Source organism: Anguilla rostrata, chromosome 7 (genome assembly GCF_018555375.3).
Source record: "Anguilla rostrata isolate EN2019 chromosome 7, ASM1855537v3, whole genome shotgun sequence".
NCBI lineage: Eukaryota > Metazoa > Chordata > Actinopteri > Anguilliformes > Anguillidae > Anguilla > Anguilla rostrata.
In genome coordinates, this window is record NC_057939.1 from 20,436,468 (window position 1) to 20,461,973 (window position 25,506).

General features: G+C 44.9%; 1 protein-coding gene across 2 annotated transcripts in view; it reads right to left on the minus strand.

The window, feature by feature from the left end:
• The window catches only part of jakmip1 (janus kinase and microtubule interacting protein 1), a 66,941-nt gene that overhangs the window by 34,409 nt on the left and 7,026 nt on the right, over window positions 1–25,506 (minus strand). Inside the window, exons 2-3 of one of the 2 annotated variants that reach the window (XM_064343574.1) lie at window positions 10,925–11,019; window positions 3,292–3,559 (exon numbers count right to left, since the gene is read on the minus strand). In XM_064343574.1, coding sequence (XP_064199644.1) covers window positions 3,292–3,432 — 141 coding nt within the window. In that variant the 5' untranslated portion in view covers window positions 3,433–3,559; window positions 10,925–11,019. The remainder of the gene's footprint in view (window positions 1–3,291; window positions 3,560–10,924; window positions 11,020–25,506) is intronic. The other variant, XM_064343575.1, reaches the window with a different exon arrangement.

Consider the following 25,506-nt stretch of genomic DNA (forward strand, 5'->3'; position numbering starts at 1 on the left):
GTTTTTTCTGAATACGGAGTTGATTTTTGACGAGCCATCAAAACGGATTGATTAATGGTCTCGAAGATGAATAGGAATTTTGATGCAGCTGATGTAATCCTCTTAAAATATGTGTAGTGTAACAATATTAATATTATGATAATGTAATATGTGCTAAATTCCCTGTCAGGCATTCCACTCGTGTACTTTGGGACCTTTCTGTAATTAAGTGAAAGTGTTCAGTGTGCGTCATTCGAGTAAGTGTAGTAGGCGTACCTGAAAAACGAAACCGTGCGAACATTCCTTTGTACAATGTTGACTCGCTGCTGCAAACAAATTAGCCGCACCTCTGTGTCTGTGTCTACTCCTAATCGGAGTCCCGCAGTGAATCAGCATCACTAACCAGTCAGCGCTCCACAGTAATTTGAATATAATATATTCACAATGAAAACTTACAGCGGAAGTACATAATATTCAGAGCAAAGGGATTTACAGGGGGTAGTCTACAGACAGCCAGAAATGAAGCATTGCCATTATAACCGCCACAGGCAGGACATTACAAACAGCAGTGGGCTAACTAATGGGGAAACTCATTCCAGATACAGTGAGCTCCATAATGTTTGGGACAAAGATGTATATTGTTTTCTTTATTTGGCTCTGTACTATGCAATTTTTAGATTTGCAATCAAAGAATTCATTCCAAGGTTAAAGTAGTGGTTAAAGTACAGATTTCCCACTCTACTATGTTTCACAGATGAAAACTCACGGGTGAGGACCGTGCAGAGTCTTTCAGGTACTTCTAATCTAACATGGCCATCCTGTTATTATGGCTAACTAGAGGTGTGCGTCTTGCAGTGTAGCCTGTGTAGTTCAGTTTGTGAAGTCTTATGTGGACAGCAGTCACTGACACATTCACGCCTGCCTTTTGAAGAGAGTTTCTGATCTGTCTAACAGGTCTTTGGGGTTTTTCTTCATTATGGTGAGAATTCTTTGGTCATCAACTGTAGAGGTCGTCCTGGGCCTACCAGGCCCTTTGTGATTACTGAGCTCATCAGTGCTCTTTCTTCTTAATGATATTCCAAACAGTTGATTTTATTAAGTTTGACCTATGTCTCTGATAGTTTTTTCTTAGTCCTCAGCCTCTGGCTTCCTTGACTTTCATTGACACAACTCTGGTCCTCGTGTTGGCAAATGCCAATAACAGGCTCTAAAGGCAATCAAAGGCCTAGAAGAAAGCCTAAGCAATTAAACAGACCTGACTAATTACAAACACCTGTGAAGCCATTTGTCCCAAGCATTATGGAGCCCTGAAATGGGGGACTATGTATAACAAGTGTTGTATTTTATACATGTTGAAACCAAAATATATAAAAATACCCTTTAATAAAAGCTGAAAATATGTACTTTAACCACATGTAACTTGTATGGTGGTAAATCTAAAACTGTGGAGCCAAATCAAGAAAAGAATATTTGTCCCAAACATTATGGAGCTCACTGTATATGCCAATCCAATTCACTGCCCCAAATTAACGATTCAACCATCGCCATTAGTAACAAGAGATTCCATGACGTTAAATGTAGGGCCTATACTGTATGTGTTGTAAACTTGCTGAATAGGTTGTACAAATTCCTGCCCACATTCCCCTGGGCCACACAGTAAAGGGATCAACTAATGACATTGAATGGAAGTAAAAGTGTGTTTGTCTTCATCTGCCCCTATTAATGAGGAAGTTGTGTAGTTAGCAGAAAGGTAATTGGGAGTTATGAAATAAGTTCTGAGTATATGTAGATAATGTAGAGACTGAACCTATATGGTCCCCCACACACCTGGGCTCTTGCTCACTTCAGTTTAAAAAGAGGGGAAAACCTTCCCATGAGAATATATTGCATAGATTTTGTTGAGCCAAACCCCAGAACTACACTGGCCACACCCGGAGAACAATGACGCCTTTTCTTTTCTACACAAGGAAGATGAACTCATGTTTCATTTTTAGTGATGGCCAGGGAAAAGGAGGGACGAGATGGCAGAGGATTGCGTTTAATAACTATGGGGGCGTCTAGGATGAGTGAGTGCGTGTAGAGACAGCCAGGCTGAGCAGAGGAGGAAACCGGAAAATGACAGATCAATGTCCCACAAAAACTGCACAGTCGACAGAAAAAGTGTGTCTAGCTGCAACAGTGAAAGCAGGTGCTCTTTTGCCAACATATATGATGCGTGTAGTTTATGCTGGTCCACATTTCTGGATACCATTATTCTAATGCGCCCGTACGGCTTAAATCTACTGTACTTCCCTGTGAAGGTGATGATGTCATTGAGAAGTCCCAAGAGGGGCATTTAGTGAAATACACAGCTTAACACAGAGAGGCAGAGCAGATAGAAAAATGACAATATGGTCGAACCAGTCTTTGCCGATGGGAAACTGGCATTGAGGGCAGAGGAACCAAAAATCTCCACATTAGCCTGTGAGACACAGCCAGGCAAGCAACGCTATTGATTTGCTGCAGGCAGATGGAAGATTAACTTTTACAGCCACAACCCTAGAGCTATAAACAAAATATTCTCCCAGCAGGAGAGGCAAGGCATGGCTGGACATATAACACATTACATCTTGCTGTTCTCTTATGGGCAAAGTGGGGTTATTAAAACAGTGGCAACATAGCCACCTTTGCAATATGCACATTAAACAGCATTCACCCCACCCAAGGGAATACTGCCACCTTCACACAAGAGAAAGATATATTGGTAAATATAAAAAATATACACAGGTGTAGGTAAAATTGCAGAGATGCTGTAAAATGCTTAAACATCTTGTAATCAATTACAAAAGATGTATCCCTGTACGCTGATACAGCCGCCATTATCCAGGGAGACGCTGACAGAATTTTGATTCTGATTGGATCTTTTTTTTTCATTGAATGCTGAAAGTAAAAAGTAGATTACACGAAAAACTGCATCATTTGACAGCTGCAGAGGAGAAACATGGCCTGAATATCAAACAAAGGCCTCAGAACGCTGCCCAGTTCCACACACATGCACCATTCACATTGAAGGTAAGAAGAAAAAAGAGGAGAAATCAGAAAGACGCACTAAATTTAATACGGCTTTGTCTGGTGCTGGTCGTTACCACTTACTACCGCTCATTACTGCTTATTACCTCTCTGCATGGCAGGGCACCTAACTGTCGACAGGTGCCAGTCCCAGGTATATGCTTTTGAAATGAATCACCACCTCCACAGACAGGAGAGGAAAAATGTTGTAATGAGAGCTGCATTGTGATTGGATAAGGAATAAAGAGGGGGGGCGTGGCCTACCTTGCCCTTCTCCTGCTGCATCTCGATCTGGATGTCAGTCAGCTTGGTTCGCAGCTCCTCATTGGCCGACTGCAAAGTGTCGATAGTAGCCTCCGGCTTCTCCCCCTTGCCGCGATTCTTTTTTGACGCTGGCGTCGACATCTTCGCCTCCCCTCTCGAGTGCCTCTCGGTCCGTCAGAAACCCCGAATCAGAAAGCGTTGGTCGTGCGGTAGTCTCGACCTCGGTGGGAGTGCCCTTCACGTTTCTGCCATCATCATCCCCTCAGTCCTGCAGAAAGAAATCAAATGTTGGCCGAAAATATTTGGAAAGAATCCAGGCAACATGGTCTCCTCCCTCACATAAAACAAAACAACCTTAACTGAGATTCAATGTCACCACAAAATACTTTGTCCTCAACTTTGAGAAGAAAGTTTAAGAGAGTGTAACACTTGCTGAAATTAACTGAAAACTATGTGAAAGCACACTTTATAAAATGTGTTACAGAAGGTTACACACAAAGTCCTTGGCAGTAAGACTGAATCCAGCCCCTTTAGACGATGAGTGAGGAGCACGGACAGTCCAGAACTCTATGAGCTGTGGTTAAAGACAATAGCGGTTCTTTCCTGAATCTGGCGGTGGAGCTAAGCATTCCATACCAATTAGAGAGACAGCGAGATTCTGATGGCGATGAAAGCTTTGTATACATACATCGACCTGAAATAGAGCAATGTATACATAGAAGGAATAAACAGTGGATTCTGAATTAGTAGATAAGCCATTTAACTGTAGCAAGAGGAATACAGGGAAGGGGTTGTGTCACAGGGCTAAAGAAGCATACTGTTTATTCGCACTTCAAAGACCCAGTCTTTTTTGTAGGCCTGTTCCGTCACTGTCACACCCTTCCTGAATAGCGTGCCGAACTTGTGAGATGCGTTCGTACCGGCCGTCGCTTCTTTCCGCTCTGCGCAGCCGCAGCAGCCGAGAGGCGCATTTACCGCGGCTGAGGACTGCAGTCCGAAGGCGGCGGGCGCGAGCAGACTGCAGGCGCTACCTCACGCAACGCGGGGGAGGAGGCGAGCCTGGCGTTCGACCGCCACCCTCGGTAAACACAGCGCCGGCACGGCCAGGATGAAATCCCGCACAGCAGGGCGTATCACTGCACTCTGTCTCACACTTTAGGTGGCTACGCATCCTGGCAGCTCAGCTGGGATGAGTCCGGAATCATTTTGATACATAGGCTTTTTTTTTTTAAAAGCACAAGCCCACTCAAACACAAATGCATACCAGCATCACAGGAGAGCGACTTCCGTTCAATCCCAGCCAGTACTTGACAAGCGCAGCCAGCATTGTCAGTGGATGTTTGGGCACAAAAGGACACAGCTCATGTCTGCCCATGCAGAAAAGGACCATCTTTTCATTTCAAGCCTTTAAGTGTACGCACATGCTCACGCGTGCACACACGCATCAATACAGACACGCACGCAAACACGCATGCACGCATGCACGCACGGGACCAGCGCCCAATACTCATCTAACACATTCCGCCAGTAGCTGCACAGTGTGTGTTTATCATAATCCTATTACACTGCCTGGGATCCTCTCTGAGGCTGCAATGTTCCTGAAAATGTCTGGCAGCGAGCTGGCCCCGCCCAGCCGGGCCCCCTGGGATGCCTAGTTCACCTCCAAACATGAGCTTGTATCCGTCTGCTGTCCAAAAACTGTTACCCTTCCCTGAGGGGTGAATAAAAGCTGAGTAAAGCAGAGGCCACTCTCTCTCTCTCAAAATCTTTCTGCCTCTCTCTCTACCTTCTTCCTCTCTCTCACTCCATCTTGCTCTGTCTTTCAGTCTCTCTTTCTTTTTCTCTAACTATCTGTCCCTCCACTTTTCTCTTTCAGGCTCCCTCTCTCCTTTTTCCCCAGCGTGTCTGTGGCCAGAATGTGTACAGTTCGAACCCAAGTTCAGATCCAAACTGTGCATCTGGAATCTCGCTTTAGTGGTTTGCGATAAGATACACATCGTGTGGAACGGTCAAGTGTACGTTTTGCAAAATGCAAACAAAAGGGCACGGCCTGAACGAAGATGCCTGGCGATGGGATGGGATGGGAAAAGTGCCGCATCAGCTATAATCACAAAGGTGGCCAATCAGAAGAATTAATGTGAGCACTGCAGGAAAAGCCTGGCATCTGAAGGGTCTAATTAAGAATAATAACCTTTTGGCTCCGAGCCCGTGTCAGCCCAGTTGTAATAATGATGAGGAGATGTTAAAATACTACAGGCCTTCTCTGGGGAGTTGGCCATCAGTGTGTGCATCTGACCCAAGACAGTCCATGTCAGGCAATGCGCATGCAGACTGCAAATCAGTGCAAAAAAAACGCTGGGTTAATACTATTAACTGCAGACAGGATACTGGCAGAGAGCAGTGATACACAGCTGCCAGGCACTCCTAAATCTCAATCAATAACATCATGCAGAGAGCTCCGCGCAGCAGAATATGATTCCCGCTAAAGTCATTATCTCTCAGGCTTTTTCCCAGAGGCTGCGGCCGGGCCCTTTTAGCGCGCTAATTACGGACCCCATTTTGGCTCACAGATCTGTCACTCACAAAGCTGTGACGTTTCCAAGCCCGGCCCGGTAAAATTAATCATAATCAAACTGATTTGTCCTTTGTAAGCAAAGCTGTAACAAGAGACCTTTCCTATGGGCCAATCGGACTGGGAATGGCGTGGTTACAGAGGCGGGGCCTCTGGGGTTTCTGGCGTTCTTATAGCATGCTAAGGAAGGGGGCCATGTGAAGTGTGGGGGGCCCTCGACACTCACAAGAGCCGTCGTACTGGAAGAATTAATGGCTTCAATCTCTGCCCTTCCGCTTGACAAGCAGTTATTGATCCAGAGCTTACGACTTCTCACCGTGGCCCCATACGGTCAATCTGGACCCCCCCGGTCCCATCACCAAGACTGTCAAACACACTCTACTCACCGTCTACGCTTTCCTTCCCAAGCATCACCAGCCAGACAGACGGAGTAAGAGTGGATACATGGCATAAGTGACTAAAAACACTCATGAAGAGTCAGACTCATAATATTTGGTAGTGAATTAGCTTTTTGTCCTCCATACTGAAAGAGGAATCAAAGAATTACATTTCTTTCATTGCCAAAGACATGAGAATGTTTCAGAATATAAGGAACCTAACGTTCTTGTAACATATGTGTGAATTCCATCAGCGGGCACTGTTCAGTAACCTCCTGTTTAAAGCCTCTAAGACAAGGTGTGGTGCAACAGTGAGCAAATGTGTTGAAAACAAGTGAAAGGACATCTGCTGCCAGCAAAGAAAACCACAGAGAAATAGAAGGCAGGTTTAGTGTGTAAACACGCAGGGCGAGGAAGTGTCCCATGAGGACGTTGCCTGTTGACAAAGGGGGGCTTCCGTGTGCATTACGGAGCACACAGCTGGCAATAGTGCTAAGGAGCGGCAAAGCTGGCATGCGATGCCACCCTGCACTGCCACCATAATGAACGAGTCACGTTATCTATGCGTCAATTCTGCAATGGAGTATGAGGCACAGTACCAAGAGTTCTGGAAAAAAGCCTTTTCATTTTTATTATCTTTCAGCTGAAAGGACATTGAGGAGGACCGTTAGGCTAAGATTGCTGCACTCCGTACACAGATAACATTCAAGAGGCAGCCAAAACAATGTCTGCCCCAGCAGGCCTTTCCACAGGTAGCTGTGCTCCTCATCTGATTGGGAATGACTCTAATTCATATGTACACGGCTAAGGGCAGGGGAGACAGAGCGGAGAAGAGGCAGATCCCCGCTTGTTATAGGCAGAGCTTGCCGTTCACCTTCCTCCAGCCCTCATTATGGCCAGACACGCTTCCTAACGCATCTGCCAGCGGGATAAAGCACTCCCCGGTGAAAACGGAGTGTGCAGAGGCGTTTCAGGGCTGTGTGAAGTGGCCATTATCTTGCTGCATGTACCTGCATAAAGCCAGGACAGCAAGTCAAGGGGCTGATGCATGTAGGACTGATGTTATGAAAGGCAGAATCCAAGGGCAAAGCCACAAGTGAATTGCATGGGGGTGCCCAGGGTTTCCATGTGTGCCTCCTGGTGTCGGCTTCAATTATGCTGTATGTAACCTAAGCAGGGACTGAAGGTTCATCCGGAGAATGAACATGTTGGTGTAGGAGTATAGTTCTCAGTTCAGATCATGGACGAGCCCCCACTGATGTTACATGGTCTGACAACTACACTAATTAGAGCCGACAACAGGTTTCCCAATGAAGTCATTGTTTATTTAAAAAAGTTGCTACATCCATACACAACAAAATCTATATCCGAAGTAACCGGGATCATAGCCGGGGCCATGCGGTCCTGGTGTGAGGGAAAGGCCCGAAGAAGCCAACCAGAGCATCTTAATTAGGCTCCATACAGGTGCTCTCCATTACCAAGACACAAAAGAACCACAAGCGCTAGGGGGAGACTAGCACCCCCTGTTGATAGCTTGGCGTAACACCATGTGTGTCAGGGACGTATATTGGGGATTGAAACATGAGCTGTACTGACTGACCACCATCTTCCGTGACTGAACTTGGCATCTCATACAGATGCCATGTAAGGCCAGGACAAAGCTTCTGAGATAGGCTCGTAGGAATCAAAAGCTGCAGGGCGACCACCACACAGGTGTGTGTGATCTTTTGCATTCTCATTTCCCTACCCCTGAGGACACCTAGCAGCAGACACCATAATTTAAAGAAGCGCAAAACCATAAATTAACTAAAAAAAATAAATCACACCATTTTATGTAATAAACCTAATAATAACACAACACTGAATCTCCTTAATCTCTCTGACTGTGGTGTAATGTTGACAGTCTGTTCATTAAAATGAGAAATGCAAATCTTTTGTTCTGCTAAGACACACTAACCTTTACTTACACAGTTATTTGCAGGATCTAGAGTAAATAATTCACGTTGAAGCTTTCGCATTAATACCCAAGTGCTTATTCCCTGACTTCAATGCCAGTAACACACACACACACACACACACACACAACTGTTACCAAGGAAACCAAGCTCTTAAAAGTCCATTCCTCCCCCAGTTTGCCAGCCTCTGATGAATCGAACCTCCCGGAGGACTGAGCGCCACACGCTAAATCTTCTTGGCATATAGTATTTAAGCAGACTGTGGGATTCACCGATATTTCCCTACACTGGGGGGGGGCACTGGCAGCAGGAGGGCATAAGTAGGAGCGGGATGACACAGTTCCCCAACTCGTTTCCACAGAGGGTGACTTTGCATTACTGTGGCTCCAGGGCCCAACCATGGGCTCCTTTCATACAGGCCTACTGTGCTCCTTCATTCATCGCAAACAGGGACTTGCCTCAACCAGCACCAATGCGCAGTATCCACCTGCCCCAGAACTCTCATCACATACCAGCTGGGGCTGATTTATTTACCCAATTAAGCTAGGGAACGAAGAGACTAAGCCGTACTTACGGCAACTCTGGGAATTTGGCCGGCACGCTGGGAACACCCGTGCTCCCGCAATAAATTCCGTGGGATCATTAATAAACGGGCACAGCGATCCGGCACCTCTGTTTCATGTCTCCTGCAGGGACTGAGTCACTATAACAATCACTTTCCTCGTCCAGCCCAGCAGCAGCAGCTAGCTTGGCTATCACAGGAGGTCCCTGTTCCAAATGCTAACGGTCCCAGCCATGCTAAGCTACAGCTGGAGGGGGCTGCGGAGTGGTGGTGAATGCCTGCTGCCCTTTCTCATGCGTATGATCTGGAACCTCACTGCGACACAGCAGCGTGTGTTCACACTTACATACAGAGATGATGAGTCTGTAAAAAGATTAATAAACTAAAGTAACACAACACTACTAACAATAATCGCAACAACCAACAATGGATTGTTATTATTATGGGCCGAGCACCATACGTGCGTAGGCACCCATTGTATTTGCTAGTTTTTTTTACTATTATTATTATTATTATTATTATTATTATTATTATTCCACCCTGGGAGTCTATGGCAGCTCCTAGAACTGTCTGGTGGATTTTCGTGAAATTTGGCACACTGATAGACAATGGACCAAGGTATCACCTCACCAAATTTGGGGTCAGCACATTAACACCTGTAGTGCCAACAAGGACTTACTGTAAACCTTTGGCTGTAACATCTGAACCATTTGGCCTAGAATCGTGATTGAGGGCAAAGGCACCAAACAGAAAGTGAGCCATATCTCTCCAATGCTTTGATGTAATGATGCCAAACTTGGTACCCCTCTACCCCCCGGGTCTAAGGGGCACCCACCAAGTTTAATTAGATTTTGCTACTTGGGGGTGCTATACCAGATAAAAGGTGTAGATGGCAATTACACTGGAATGAAATCAGATATTTCAACCAAACTTGTTGTGGACCATTGCAGTGAAGATTATTAGCCACAAACAAAGCAGCCTTGGTGTCATTTTGGTATTTGGCTATCTTGGAAATAGAACACATGAATCCTCTCCTTCTTGAACTCGGGACCAATATAGCTGTAAATTTGACAATTAGCTCTTTACACAATTGCCTTTAAGAGTCTTTAAAAGATTATCCAAGTTATCCAACAAATATGATGGCAAAGCCGTCATTTTTGGTAGATATTTTGTTAGCCATTTTGTTTTTTGGCCATCTTGGAGGCCCTGGGGGTGCACAGACAGAACAGGGCAAACTCAGAGGTGGCATCAAGCAGCTAAAACCGAATTAGCCATATATCAGGCTCCATCGATCCTGCATCAGTTAATGTCAGAGCCTGGAGAGCAAGTGCGTCAAAAGAGCCACTGTGGGCCGAATCGGACGTTTTACCCATTATAATGCTTGGCTCCTTCATTGCAGCTTGCAGCTATATTTATTATTATTATTATTATTATTATTATTATTATTATGTTTGAGGAAGGAAAGTTCCAAGGTATAATAATATGGAATGTGAATTGCTTCAATATAACCAGCTGTAATTCTGTGTAAGAATGAGTCAGCTGACAGATGGACTGTAGCTTCTGTGGGACTGTGAAGGGAGTAGACATTTTACAGAGGAATCCAACAACGGTGGGCGATGTGACGACATGAATCATATTATCAATTCTTGGATCCGCAGAAAATTACCATTTTTGATAGTACTAAAGAATATTGCTGAAAAAAAGATGATATCATTGCTATCTCTATCTCTGCGTAGGTGTGTGGACAGTGTGTTTGGGAGGTTGGGGGGGGGGGGGCACTTATAAAAAGAGCAAGAGGTTAACTTTCCTGGGCAGTCGTAAAAATGTGCATCAGGTCTGTCTCAGTTTAATTTACATCAGTAATGCTGGTTCAGCCACTGTTCTTTAGCAGCAGTTATGGTGCCTGTTTAAACCGCAAAGATCAATGGAAACCATCTGAAAGCCAGCTTGAATTTCATCAAACTTTAATAGTGTCACAGTGTTACAAAATTCCACTTACATGCATTCTGACACAGGGGTGGGGAAGGGGCACAGACAGTGAATTCACTATAAGATATGACAGCAGATTGTGCTGGTGCACCAACTCCCCAGATCTATGCCTCAATCAGGGGATAACAGGACAGACAGCCTAGGGGAACCAGACAACACGGCAGAAAACCCTAATTACCAGGCCAGACGCCACTACCATCGGTGCTGCCCTTTGTCCTGACACCCGGGTTGCCTACACAAGACTCCATTTCCCACCAAGAGCACTGACAGGCACTGTAAAAAAAAAAAAAAAAAAGATTTCTGAATGCATCCTCAGATGATGAGGAATACATTTCCCTTGAATAAATTACAGAGAACACAGAAAGACCAGAACCAGAACTATACGCAATTTATTGTAAGTGCGGTCTGGCTTAAGTCACTGAGTATTCTTATGAGGTTTCAAATGAGAAAGCTATTACTGGAGTCTGCATGTGTTTGCAGTTAGGCCATGCGCCTCTCAGAGCGTTTCCTAGTGATCCGATTGGCCAAAAGAGATCCTCAGCCCGAACGTGCGGCTCCATGACGGCAGGCCATTATAGTTCTCAGTGGGTTAGCACGCATTAGGCCAAACTTTTAATTTTTATTTCTGAGAACAGTCATTAAATCGTTACCACGATCAAGCATTCCAACCCATGACTCGTTAGAGACTGTCCTTAAGCAGCTACTCAATCAAACTGCATTTAAGCAAATGCTAAACTCTCAATTTTCCTCTCAGTGACTCAGTGAATTGATCTTTACTCAAACATGAGCAGAAAGCAATGATGAGAATTTAAACAGCGGAACTCAAACACGGTACTGCAGGCCAAGGCCTAATGGGAGAAATACTCTGTTGGGATGACTGACATATTAAGGGAGGGACATTCAGCTCATAATCCACCCATACAAGACAGCAAGTAAAATTAAGAAAAAATGGAAGTTAATGTTATTAGGCCTGACCTGGAGGTGAGAGTGTCACATCCACTGGCTCTTTCCTGTGGATGCCATATGATGCACTGTCCCAGAGGATAAATGACTACCTATCACATCTGGCCACCTCAAACAGCACCCACACACACCCGCATGCACACACACACATGCTGGGGTGGACGTTTTACATATTGTATGCAGTCCACTTAAGGACAAAACAGATAATTATTGAGTGTAGGCCGCATCTGAGAGCAGCAACAGACAATACCAGACATCCCCCCCAAACTGCTGACTGCAGCTGCCCAGGTATTCAGTGTAGATGCCAGAGCTTGGGTTCAAACTCAGACAAGCCAGTGGGAGGGGCACTGGATCCAACCACCACGCCGAAAAAACTACAGGAGGAAAAAGAGGAGTTTGCTAGCACCTTTCCCCTCCCCTGCAAGTAATAAGTAATGTCTGAATGATTCCTACATCAGACTTCCCCACTCCATTTCCTCTCCTACCGCATAGCCACACTGTCTGGAGGGAGTTGCCCTGACAACAGTCGCCTTGGTTGCAGAGGGCCAGATGTTATGGGGGGGTGCACTCATGTGTTCAGCAACTGTTCCTCCACTGCACAGGTCTCTCAGTGAATACCAGGAGCACTATAACATGCAGAGCAGATGACTGCCACAGACAATGAGGAAAATGGACCCTCCACCTCTGGGGAACTTCTAATGGCAGACTTACCTTCCTTCACCTTTTAACGATGCTTATTTAACAGAATAAAAGCATGTTCATAATTAGATAGGAACTGTAAATGTTCTGCCTAAAATCTTTATTTTAGAAAAGTGCTTGCTCTCGCTTTTAAAAAAGGCCTTGAAATTAATATGAAATTAATTGGAACAGCAAAACGGGGAAGACTTTGACACAGACTCATACAAAGATACGTAGTAAGGATGAAGACTTTACTAAGGCATTAAGATGTTGTTCTTAGCTGCCACACTTGACAGACATGGCACAATCTTTAGTCCCCAGGTGACAGTGAACAGCTTCACTTCACTAATTATTTGTTTTACCCTCAGAAGTCCTATTTTAAACTTAGAAGAGGGAACAGAAAGTTCACAAATTCATGAGGACCAAGCCCAAACAATAGCCTACATTTTAAAGAGTTTCTATTTGAAACCATTTGTTCAATAATAACAGCAAGATTATGCAAAGTAAACCACAGAAGACCACAGAGAAGGGCAATATTTCAGTTTTGCTTTTGGAGCATTTCATTGGAGACATCGGTTTCTAGCTCTGAATACTGCACCTGTAAATGAGTAACCTTTGCAGTGGTACAAATACAGTGCTATATCCCAGTGAACACACATCATTTATCTATGTTGCTGCCCATAAAGAGGGCATCGCTTTCTGCACCATGTTGGTAAACGCAGCCGATCAGGAAAACGGTACGCAAACAGGAAGGCGGGTGAATTTTATTCCTGGGTAAAGAAATTCTTCTGCGCCACCACAAAACCCTGAGGGCTTGGTGAATCACTCTGCACTGATAAATAATTTATCAATGGACTACAACAGAGATCAAGGAATAACTGACTTGGTTGTAGAAAGAAGATAAAGTATTTCCTTTTGTGCAGTACACTGGGAAAGTAGGCCTACTGTATACACTGAATTCAGATGGCACATTCCATTCAGACTGAGACCATTCATTCCTCTAAGCCAATAGGCTGAGAACACAGAACACTGAAAACAGAGTGCTGAACACACAGCGGAACACTAAACACAAGCATGGATCAATTTGTTTGGCAGCCCCCAATATTAACTACTGTTGTTAACTAGAATTGTTAATATGTGATTAGAACGTTCTTAACTGAATGTTCTAATGCTGATGTAACAACCACTACCGGAAATGGAATGCAATGGAGTTCTAGAACACTGACAAAACATTACACAAAACCTGCTCTTCAAAAGGTTAATTAGGGTCATCTGCACAGGAAGTGAAGTTGGCTCGTGTTCTGGGCTGCAGGTCAGGCGCTAGGGGGCTAAAGATTGCAGGGGTCAAAGACAGAGTTTGAATGCAGAGTACAGATCAGTGACCCGTGATTGTCTCAGGCTCCGGATCACACACGGCTGGGCGCCAGAACAAACGTACAGCCATGCCTCTACCTTGCCCCGACGCCACCCGTCTGCCTCTCTCCTCCTCTCCGTCTCTCTTGGCCCTCCCTTTCCCTCTCTCTCTCCCTCATGCACGGCAGAGAGAGGGATAAGGAGAAAGTATGTCAGTGCTCGGCCTCGTACGTTCAGCGCTGACACACTTCCACGCGTAATCACACAGCATAAAGCTCATCTGACGCAGCCTGAGAGATATGCTGCGCTCGCTAGCGCAGCGCAGACCGCCACACTGAGGCCTGCTGCCTTACAGGGCCGCAGGGACGGAAGCTGCACAAAGCTAAACGTGCCAACGGCTAGCCTCTCGGTGCAGCGTACACCAAAACCACGACATGCAGCGGAAATCTCAGGCACATGCACACATACACACACTCACACACACACACACACTCACACACACACACACACACACACACACGCACAAACACACTCACACACGCACACACGGACACACACATGCCAGGGGTCCATACGTACTTCCGCGCCTCGCAGAACTACATTACCCTCGAACAGGAAACAGAGGTTTTCAGGAGGGGAAAGGGTGGGGGAAGGGGGTTATCAGTACACAACACACGGGTTGAGGGACCAGTATCACCCCTCCCCAAAAACCCTCCTTGCTCCTTCTTTGATCGTTCACACAGAACCAAGAAAACAGCGGAACAGCCGCTCTGTACTAATCATAAAGCAGGAACTTAGACTGCCAGCAGCACTGAGAATAATGACAGACACAAAAATAAGCTTAGCGACAACACCAAAAATAATACAAATGCGGATTTCATTTGAATCCACCAGTCTCTCTGTACTGAATGTTAACCGTCACCCCAACATTCAAACCGGGACTGTTTAACTAATTTCACCCACACCAGTAGATCAATGACAGGGGAAACATGAAGTACCAAAATACCAACAAAAATACATGTATTCTGATCACAGCTATAGAGAGATACCAAGAAAATATGCACTGGGGCAGTTTAGAAAAGCCCAATGGAATTCTAATGAGAAAATTCCAATGCTTTGAGGTGAGGTCAGGGCACTAATGAAAAGTGTCACCATGAAACGAGAATACAAGACCTTGCTTCCTAACCCACACATCACAGACTAGCCCTGGCACAAACTGTTTGAACTGGAAACTAGGCTCATATATTCTCCAGAAATATTAGGCTAAATAACAGGGTAATGATCCCTTTGAATGACACTACTGGACCAATTACATCTTCCACTAATCTTTTATATCCAATCCCTAATTCAAAATGTTCACATTTCAGACAAAGCAGTAATCTCTTTCTTCCGGCCTCTTTATTTCTATTTAAATATTCAGCCTTAATATTATAAGTAGATTAATTTTAGAAATTTCTGGTAATGTTTGTCAGTAAGGTAGCTTAGGCCTGGAAATCCACTGAAAACCTAATGTTCCAGCAAACAGAGAACTAGGCCTAGAAGTAACCAAAAAAAAAATATTTGGTGGTTCAGAACAGAAAGCCATGGTCTGGCTGCAAGGTGAAACTTACGCCACGGTTTCTAATGCTTAGCCTATTTGCGTACCGACACGAATCGCCTCATGTGCGTTCTCTCTGCTGCGTAACACACTTCCCACTTCAACTTCCGCCACCTTTCAAACAAATGCAGTCACATTCAATTACGACCAAGGGAGTCACCCCATTGTTTGCTCTCGCCATGCACCATTTTCTACTGACAACAGACACACTGACCACACTGAATCCTCCCTGACAGCCCTGATGCATGCTGGGTAATCTCTGCTGCTCCTGAGAGGAGATGCCAACAGCAGACATGTCGTAAAGATCATCTTTGGTTCCATCAACGATACTTAATTGATTCGAGTTTACAGGTATAACCAATCTCAGGACTGTCCATTTTTAAAGGGCAACTGCATCATATTTCGGTCATCCAAACGCCTTGAAGTCCACATGGACTCAGCCACAGTGCTGTGCTGGTCAGATGTATTAGATATCACTCAAATTATATTGTGTGTGCTTTGCAATGATATTCTTTAAAGTCAGTTCTGTACTGAATCTGCTGAGTAACCTAAATTACACCAAAGGAAGATGCAAAAAATAACTGTTCATTATTTAAAGAAAAAAATAATAATTCACTTTAGGGTTTTGAGGTAAAGCAATTGCAATTCCCATACTACTGAACCCACCAGAAATATATAGGCTAATCCCACACCAAAAAATAAAACTCCATTCAACCATACTAGTTACACTCATACACAGTAAGATGTGCCGTGTTAATTCAACTCCAATGGGGACCATTTAGGCTATTTCTTTTATTTTTATTTAACCTTTATTTACCCAGGGTAGGTTCGCTGAGCACGGATGCTCTTTTGCAGGAACGCCCTGCTTCACACTCATACACCTGGGAGCTGCCCAGTACAACCACAATCCTCTATTGTTGGCCACTGAGCAGCTCCATATGTACCATGTAAGAGTTGATTTAACACTGAACATCTTACTGAGTGAGACAGTTCAAAAAAGGTTTGTAGCCTACGTCTGCAGCTCCAATTTCACCAAGAATAGCCTACGTCAAAATGTGTAGCTAAATGGAACAAGAACGCTCCCAGAATAACCCAATGTGCCTAACAATAGTTCTGGCTGGGATGAAATTAATCACACCTTTCTAGTACCTTCCCCTACCATAAATAAAACGCACAAGGGTTCTTCAGTTGATAAGATGCAGTCGCGCTTCTCGAACAGACTAAAACAAACCAATAATGCATCTGTCAGAGGCAAACACAGAATAAACAAAGACCCCCCTGTTTCTCGGGTATGAATCACACAAGTGCTCCTTCACCAGGAAAGGGTCCAGTCAAAATGACTGGAGGTAAAGGGGGAACCATCCAGAGCAGGGCAGAGGCCATGTTCATGCTACCGTTATACCAAAAATCTCTATTACTGTATCTATACAATTGTGTTACAATTAGCCTAACTAGATGGGGTCATTTTTAATAATTAAGACTTTTCTCCTGAATGAAATCAATATTTTCCAAATGGCAACCTTAAAAAATGGCAGAACACTTGGTTTTGCAGTTTACTCCATTTCAAATTGCAGCAGGGTCTACTGTAGCACCTTGTTATCTAATAAAATATTTTGCTTTTTTTGGGATATATTTTTTAATTACAAAATGCTCAAATCTGTGACCACAGAAAACTTCTTTCTTGGCATCTTTCTTCAAGACAACAAGGAGATGCAGAGATCCATAAAGCAGAAAAGATACATCAGCCCTTTTTCGCAGGGAGAAAAAGACATTTTTAAAGCTTTTAAGGCTTTCAAAGTGGGCCTACTTAGCATGCCAGACCAACGCTCAGGGCAAATTATTCATTCAACAGCCTCAGATCTGAGAGGAACGGCCCACGCATCACAAAATCATTAATCTCAGCTCAGAGCAGCTCGGAAAGGCTCCAGGAGGGGCAAAAGTGGCCCCCTGCATCACGGTCGGTCACAGGGGCCGAGTCGCCAAACGCCAAATTCTTAACGCCAAATTCAGGGCCCTGCAGATCTCCCCTATCAACCGAACGTAACACTGAGCGACCCGACCAGTCAGCCCGCAGTAGGCTTTCGCACAGCGGCCGAGAGCCCGGGGCCGGCGCCAAGAATCTCACGGCTTTCCGGCCCGTCGCCGCGTGAACGTCACCGGGAAAAAACACACACACAGTAAAACACCGCCACAGCACTCCATGAAACAGTCGCGGTCCAAATGATGAACTGCAAATCACAACTCACAGAAGAGTAAATGCTTTGTTTCCGTGGACGCTGTTTTCCCTTTCTCGCTCGTAAGGCGCTGGGAGAAGACGTCAAGGACAAAGGAGAAAAATCTAAATCAATGTCCGGAACACATTCACTTTCATGCTATCTTTTGTTAGGCTGATGTTTCACCACTTTGGTTGCACAAAGTGACGCCGACTTTCAACAGTCCACGACAAAGACTTTCATAGCCCCACACCCCCATCATTTCACACAGCTCATTTCCAAATTTGCACTGTAGATACAGAAGGATGTAGGCTACTATACACAGAGAGATTCAACTGAGATCAATATTCAGGAAGGAGGCTGTAAAAGAACCTCTTATTCACACTGGCTGGGTTCTCTGAAGCAACCGCAAGTCCAACTTCAGCACAAAGCTGCTTACCATTCAAAGAGGATCTGCAGCACTGCACTGCACAGCATTATCCAAGGCGGTCTACCTGAAAGTATCTGACTGGCAGAACAGAGAAGAAGTTCTGACACATTTCCATTGTGACCCATTTAAGGGAGGAAATTGGCCCATAACCGAGAGCGTGAGGCAGAATGGACTGGAGTGGATTGATAATGGGCAGCTGCCAGTCTTAAATCCTGCTGCTGCCAATTGCGAATAGCATACCAAAGCCATTTAGGAGAAGTGGCTATCAATGTCGCAGTGATCACAGAGGCATTGTGGGAACATGCCGAGTCATTTGCCTCCGGTGTTTAAATTTTGTTTAATAAACCATAAATCGGAGCGGAGCCCCAAAACACTGCAAATGTTCCTGACGGGCGACGTGACCATGCCTAGGATTTGACTGACCCTGGAGCCATTGTAGCTTTCTCCTTTTTCAACATTTGTAAAAGAACAAGAACAAAAAATGTTTCCTATACAACATCCGCAGAATCCGCCCCTTTCTCACCACCTACTCAACCCAGCTCCTGGTCCAAGCAATGGTTCTATCCCGCCTGGACTACTGCAACTCTCTTCTGGCTGGACTACCGGCATCTGCCACCAGACCCCTGCAGCTCATTCAGAATGCTGCGGCTCGTCTGGTCTTCAACCTCCCCAGACACTCCCACGTAACTCCCCTGCTCACTACCCTCCACTGGCTGCCTGTTATAGCTCGCATCAAATTTAAAACATTGGTCCTAGCATACCAGGCAGTCAAGGGATCCGCCCCAGCATACCTCCACAAGATATTAAAACCCTACATGCCAGCCAGATCCCTCCGTTCTGCTACCTCAGGACGCCTAGCACCTCCCCCTCTCCACACCTGCACTTCCAGAACACGTCTCCTGTCTGTTCTGGCCCCACGATGGTGGAATGACCTCCCTGTGGAGGTCAGAACAGCTGAGACTGTGACCCATTTCAAACGACGACTGAAGACCCACCTCTTCAGGCTGCACCTCTCCCCATCCCTCCCTTCCCCCTTGTAAATGACTAAACTTAGGGTTGTAACTAGGCAGCTGTTTCATAGGTGACTTCAGGCGCATCAACTGTCTTAACGACTACTTGTATTTTTATTTATTTTTATTTTTCCATAGATTGCGTTGTTGCCGTTCTCGTTGTTAGTGTTAATCAGTTTAACCATCAGGGTCCAAGTTGAACTATGCGGTTGTTCCCTGTACTTGGACTGGTACTTCTCTCTAGGGGTTTCGTCATACTTGTTCCTGGTTATGGTTATACACTTTGTTGTACGTCGCTCTGGATAAGAGCGTCTGCCAAATGCCTGTAATGTAATGTCATGTCTACAAGCAGGAGCCCCTGATTGACCACTGAAAGAGACGTTTCATTTCATTGGGAAATTTATTTATTTATTTTTTTAATTGGACTTTTTCAGCAAGAATCCAAGGACAGAAATTTAAACAGACCATGAGGAACTGATGAATAATGTGTTCAGGTCAATCTCAGATTTAGTTTGCAGGTTAGTTAAATTACACAATTCAATACTTCCATATAAAGCACAGGTGTCAGAATACAGGCAGTGAATTTCAGAGCCAGTGACTAATTTCAGTTGTTGATTGGTTAAAAAATCTACAAAGCTTGTTGTTAAGGCCTTAATCATCGGCAGCTGGTTGGAAGGAAACCACAAAAACCTGCCGACACTGTAGCCATCCAGGACTTGAGTTTGACACCCCTGGCATAAATGATTGTCATTTTTGGGCAGTATGTGGGTCATTTTGGGCAGACTCCATGTTGTATAAGCCCCGTGTATCTGCATCAGATCCGCACATTTTCACACCGTCACACACGAGAAAAGCGAAATTCATAGACACTGCATTATGAAACAACCACGTGTGTCCAGCTGAACATTCCTGTGGTCTCCCTACAGCACATCATAAGTCCACCATCTCCAACCATCACAGACAAGGAGAGGGAAAGCAACCAGCTGCAGTGTCAAGATAAAGCAGCGGATTTAAATACATGACGTGAGGCACGGCAGACCATCATAAACTCTCCCCAGGGCACAGGTAAAAATCAGAGCATTTGAATAGTGATGCCCTTCATAACCCACCGTCTGCCGCAGCACCACTCCCTCCTGGAAGCCACTCAAATTCAGAACAGAGAGGACGTCTGATGGCTAGATTAGGGTTTCCCCAAACGTTCTTAGCCCACCACCCACTAGGTGAGAGCAGAGGTGGATCTAGGAATACCGCACACATACACACCCTATCTCGCGTGGCCCCTTGGAACCACCAGTGCCGGGGAAAGCTTTCCCCGTCATACCTTCCATGATCCACCCAAATGAAAGCATATGTGTTCTGCGACATACCCGTTCTTAAAATGTATCCAGAAACATCTTCAACTGTGTAATTTAAATATTTCCAATACATAGGCTGCATGCGCAATGTGATGCAATGTAGCTGCAGGTAAACAGAAACTAATGCAGAGTATGTAGCTAGCACAGTTTTTAATTTTCCCAATGTGATAGAGTGTATAATATATAATTTCACACTCTCAAGACCCACGTCAGTCATCCTCACGACCCCCCAGGGGGTCCTGACCCAAAATTCGGCAAGTGCTGGATCGCAGAACAGGCTCTTCATTTTTCCAGTGAGGGTCTCTGCATAATCTGGTGTGCAGGTTTTTTGCATGTGTGCCTTTTCGGAGCTGTACTGCGAGAGACATGCAGGTGTAAGCAAGCACAGGTGAGCCACCCTCGCAGAAAGTGGTGTGTGTGTGTGTGTGTGTGTGTGTGTGTGTGTGTGTGTGTGTAAGGTGTGATGCAGATGGGGACATTACTCTGCTGTGAGGGTGAGGACTTTATGTCCCTACAACCCAAGTGAAAACAAGAGCATCAGGCATGCCTTTAGTGCCAGGGAGCAACTTACACCAGCTGTATCAATTAATATTTTATGAGGAACGAATTAGATTGCACAAGTCACTCTAAACATTGAAGCACCCCCAAAAACTGAAAACGCACCCCCAGCTTGTGATGCAAGAGGATACAGACTCTCTAGCAAAAGACAGACCATGGCTCCCTTAACAGGCAGGCAGGCAGAAATATTTCGCTAAATCAAGAAAATCTATTTTAAAAAAAAGATCCACTGGAGCCAGGAACACATTTCCCTGGGGCATTATAGCTGATAAAAAGAGAAAAGAGAAGCAAAAGGGAGGGAGGCTGCTATAAACAGATGTAGGTGGTAGTAGTACTGAACCTATAAAAATGTTGAAAGGATGACGGGGTGGGTTTGGGGGTTTGGCGGGGGTGTGAGGAATTTATGACAAACTGAGCTGACTCACCAGCATGCCGACTGGGTCAAGGCTATTCTGCTAGAAATTACCATGCATCTTCAACCAGGGAAGTGTAAATCTATTACGCTGTACTTGACTTTCAAGGTAAAAACTGAACATAAGGTGTGAGCACTGTTCATAACCTACAGTTGCTCTCATGAACCCTCTTGTTTTCACCTTCTAGTGATAAAGCAAATGTACTGTCATTACTTTGATCTGAGGGAGCCTCTCGGCTTTGTGACGTGAGTCAGTGAGGTTTGAAGGTTGTTTAGTCACCAAATATTTTTAACTTTAGGTTTATAGAGAGGGCTGCCTGTCTCTTCCCATACACCTTCACCTCTTGACTGCGACAACAATGACAAAGTTTGGCTTTATAAACATGGGGAGTTTTGTTTTGTAAAGATGGAGAGGTTGGTATTTTAAAGATAAATAACTTCATTCTATTAAAATGGAGAGGTTGGCTTTTTAAAGCTGGAGAGCTTGGCTTTGTAAAGTTGGAGTGCTTGTCTTTTCAAAGAAAAGCTGGCTCTTCACAGGACGCAACTGGCTTTGCTGTTCCAACAACACAGGGTTCGAGTCTCTCAGGGTTCCTCAGGCTACAGCTACATAAGCTCCCCCTGTCTACTTGCCCAGCACATACTGGTTAGTAGCCTATTTGTCCTCAGTGAGTGACCTCACCTCACCTCAAGTTGGTGCTAGCTGTGCTGCAGTAGCACATGAGCTTCGTAAATTTGGAAATAGTCACTTGCTCAAGGGAGAAAGTGCGGGAGGACAGCAACATGCTGAAGCTGCAGAATTCCCTGTCTGGATGCAGACTGTCCATCAGAGGTGGCAGCCATTCCAAACTGGTGAAAACAGAGGGGTTGCAACTGTTTTACACAGAAGAATAAAATCGAATATCTATTATAGCCACTAAGATTACTGAGAGGCTTGAACCCTCACACGAACGATTTAAAAGGTCCTCAAAGTCCTATCCAAACTGCAGGGTTAGTTTTAGGAACAGCTGAAATGAGAAGCCAAGGAAAACATCAGCGTGAAATGGACAACAAGTAGACAATTCCCTCTAACTTCATAGGGCCCCAAACTGCTGGCAACTGTACAAATAACAGCTGACGTCTGTGTGTGACTTTACAATGCATCTGCGGAACTGAAAAAACACCTTAAAGAGCCACCATAAAAAACTGCATCCTAGTATGACTTGAAATTGTAACTGAAGAAGAATTTTTAAAGTCTAATTCATAAGGAAGGTTAGCTTTCTGCTAAAACAGTGAAGACATTCCATTCGGCTAAATCAATAATCCCTAGTCCTTCTGCTACATCCCCATTAATGGACGTTCTCAAAACAAGATATAGGCCAAAAGAATTTTGAAGAAAAAAAGACAACAGAACAGAATTCAGTGCCCCTGCATCTCTTGGGGAACAGACCAAAAAAAGAAGCTGGTATACCCATCCTTCAGCAAAGCCAACAACAAAGGATGTTCAGGGTCACTCACAGTTTCAAGATCACGGATGAGGAATTACAGCTAAGGCTACAGCATACGAGTGTCCGTCCTATAAATGTGGATGAAATTAATAAATAAATATAAATGCAAGGTGTAACAAAGAATACATCAGTTTATGAAAAGCAACATTTGCATTTCTGCTGCATAAATCTGCCGCGTAACAGAAAAGCGCCTTTCTCCGGGGCAGTCACTGCTAACATTCTCCCTGTCCGTACAGTGCAAATGCCTGGTAATTACAGAATGATCTGTTGGCCTATATGGTCTCTCCCATCCACTCTAGCCATAGGCCTAAGCATAAGAAAAGAATAGAAGCATTAAAACACACCATTTGTTTTCCGGTGCTCAATAACAATCAGCTGCCTACAGCCGGTGTGCACCCACGCGCTCAGCCTATACGCCGTTATAAACAGCGCATGCTGTTATAAAGCATCGATTGCATCTCGCGCTCGTTTAATCAGGTGGCAAAAGCTCACTGGAGGTGATTCAGTCTGGAAAGGTACGTACGGATAATGAGGCCAATCTTGTCCAGAGATCATCACTCTGAGAGAGATAAGCCCTACTGCGGTCAGGACGTCCTGCAGATGATTCGGAAGAGTTTTATTAGGCTATACGACGGGACAGGGGCAGACAATCCTGCAACTGGCCAGAACCCATCCCATCACAGTGATGCATCTCTCCAAATGGCATGTCCTTCCACTCCTGCAGCAAACTGAAATATAGCTAACTGGTGTAAGTTAATGACCCACCCTTTCCTTGTATGAGAAGATGCTGTTGAGTCCATATTCTCCTGCAGGTACTACACTGCACACATGCATACATTGTGCTCGTGGAATTTTAAAATAATGGACTATAATTTCCGACTATCACCTGTGAGATTCCAGAGGAAATGACAAAATTATGATTGGATGGGCAGGTCAGCTTGAGAACCCATCTGACACTCAGCTTAGAAAGCTCAAATGTTCTCTTCCCTGCAAGGTCGTGAAGGTTGGGATTTTGCACGGGCGCTGGTGAAGGGGAATAAATTGAGGATGTGTCGCTTTCAACGGTCATCCAAACAATCAGCGTGGAGTGGGATTACAGATCTTCCCGCATCGACGTGGTGTAGCGCTGGGGTGTGGAGGACTGAGGCGTATTCATTGTCAGTAACTGCATCATCCTTCAAAGCATAGTCACCAAACCTGGTCTTAGACAGCCACTGGGTCTGCTGGGGTCCCCAGGCCTGGTCCTGACGAGGCACAGGGTCTGCAGATTTTTGTTGTCACCCCGCAGTATTGATCAGTTAAACCGTTTAAGTCATCGCACCTGATTTTTTGGGTTCAAAGTGAATGCTGATTTTAACACAAAATCCAGGAGACCCTGAGGTTTCCCAGGACCAATGTTAGCTGTACCTGATTAAGAGAGTCACTGTGAGTCTGAAAGGCCCTGTTGCAAAGTAGGACCACACCCAGGATAGGGTGAGATAACGCAGATGCACGAGCATGCACAAGTGCACTTATACACATAAACAAGCAGATAGAGATATCCAGTTGTATAAATGGATTTACTGTGTAAAACTGAGAACAATGTGCAAGTCACTCCGGATAAGAGCATCTGGCAAATGCCCGTATCATAACAGACAGACACACACATGCTGTCTATTACACGCATACACACACACACACACACACAATATTTAAACATGGTAATTAACATGTGAACAGGATGTCTTTGGCCAGTGGAGGGGTGGGGTGGGGAGGTAATACAGAAGCACATTCATGTTTGCTGCTCAGGGATACAACAGCTCCAGTGTTCCAGGAGCGAGGGCAAGAGACTCAGTCCTCAAACAAGCCTGTGATGTGATGTAATTGGCTAATTAAGAGCTCAGGTAAAGCATAAATCAGTCACCCTTTGGTACCCCTAACAGGAGTGGACCACCCAGCTCTGCAGACTGGCCTCACTGGGAGGGTTCGTGACAGCTGCTTCACAGTTTAATTAGTGCAGTGCCTTACAGCAGGCAGTCCTGATATAGTAGTATATTTTAACAGGCAGCTCCAGGATCAGTCCATTGACTAACACAGGATGAAGAAGAAAGCATATACCCTGCAGGCACAGACTCAACATACTGAGAGACATAAATTGTGTTCCTTATTTAGGGTGGTGTCATGCACAGGGCAATATCAGTCAGTATCAGTACATACTTACTTACACACACACACACACAGATACAGCCTATCTCAGCACATTCTATTAGCCTCTTACCTCTGGGACCATGATGCACCTGCCCTCTCCTCACCTACTTACTGCTACTCTCACTACATCTGGGAAAGAGCTGAACACTGTCTGGACACTTACACACACGCACACACACATGCACACATGAACACGCACACACACAGGTCCTGCGTATAGCTGAAAAAAGCATTTCACGGTGAGATAAATCTGTGTCACCTAGGCCATTCCCCAAATGGCACTGCATGACAGGGCATTTCACAGAAATTTAAGACGGACAGAAGAATAATGGAAGTCCAATCAATATCTATATTTCACAGCTAAAAAAACCCAACTATGTGGTTTCAACACTGTCGCTGCAGATGGGCTAAACCATATGAGGAGAAATGAATGGATGGTTGCCTTGGATACTGCTCTCTACTAAGGTAAAAACCTAAGTTAAGAGCAATTGGACCTTTAATAAGGCACATAATATTT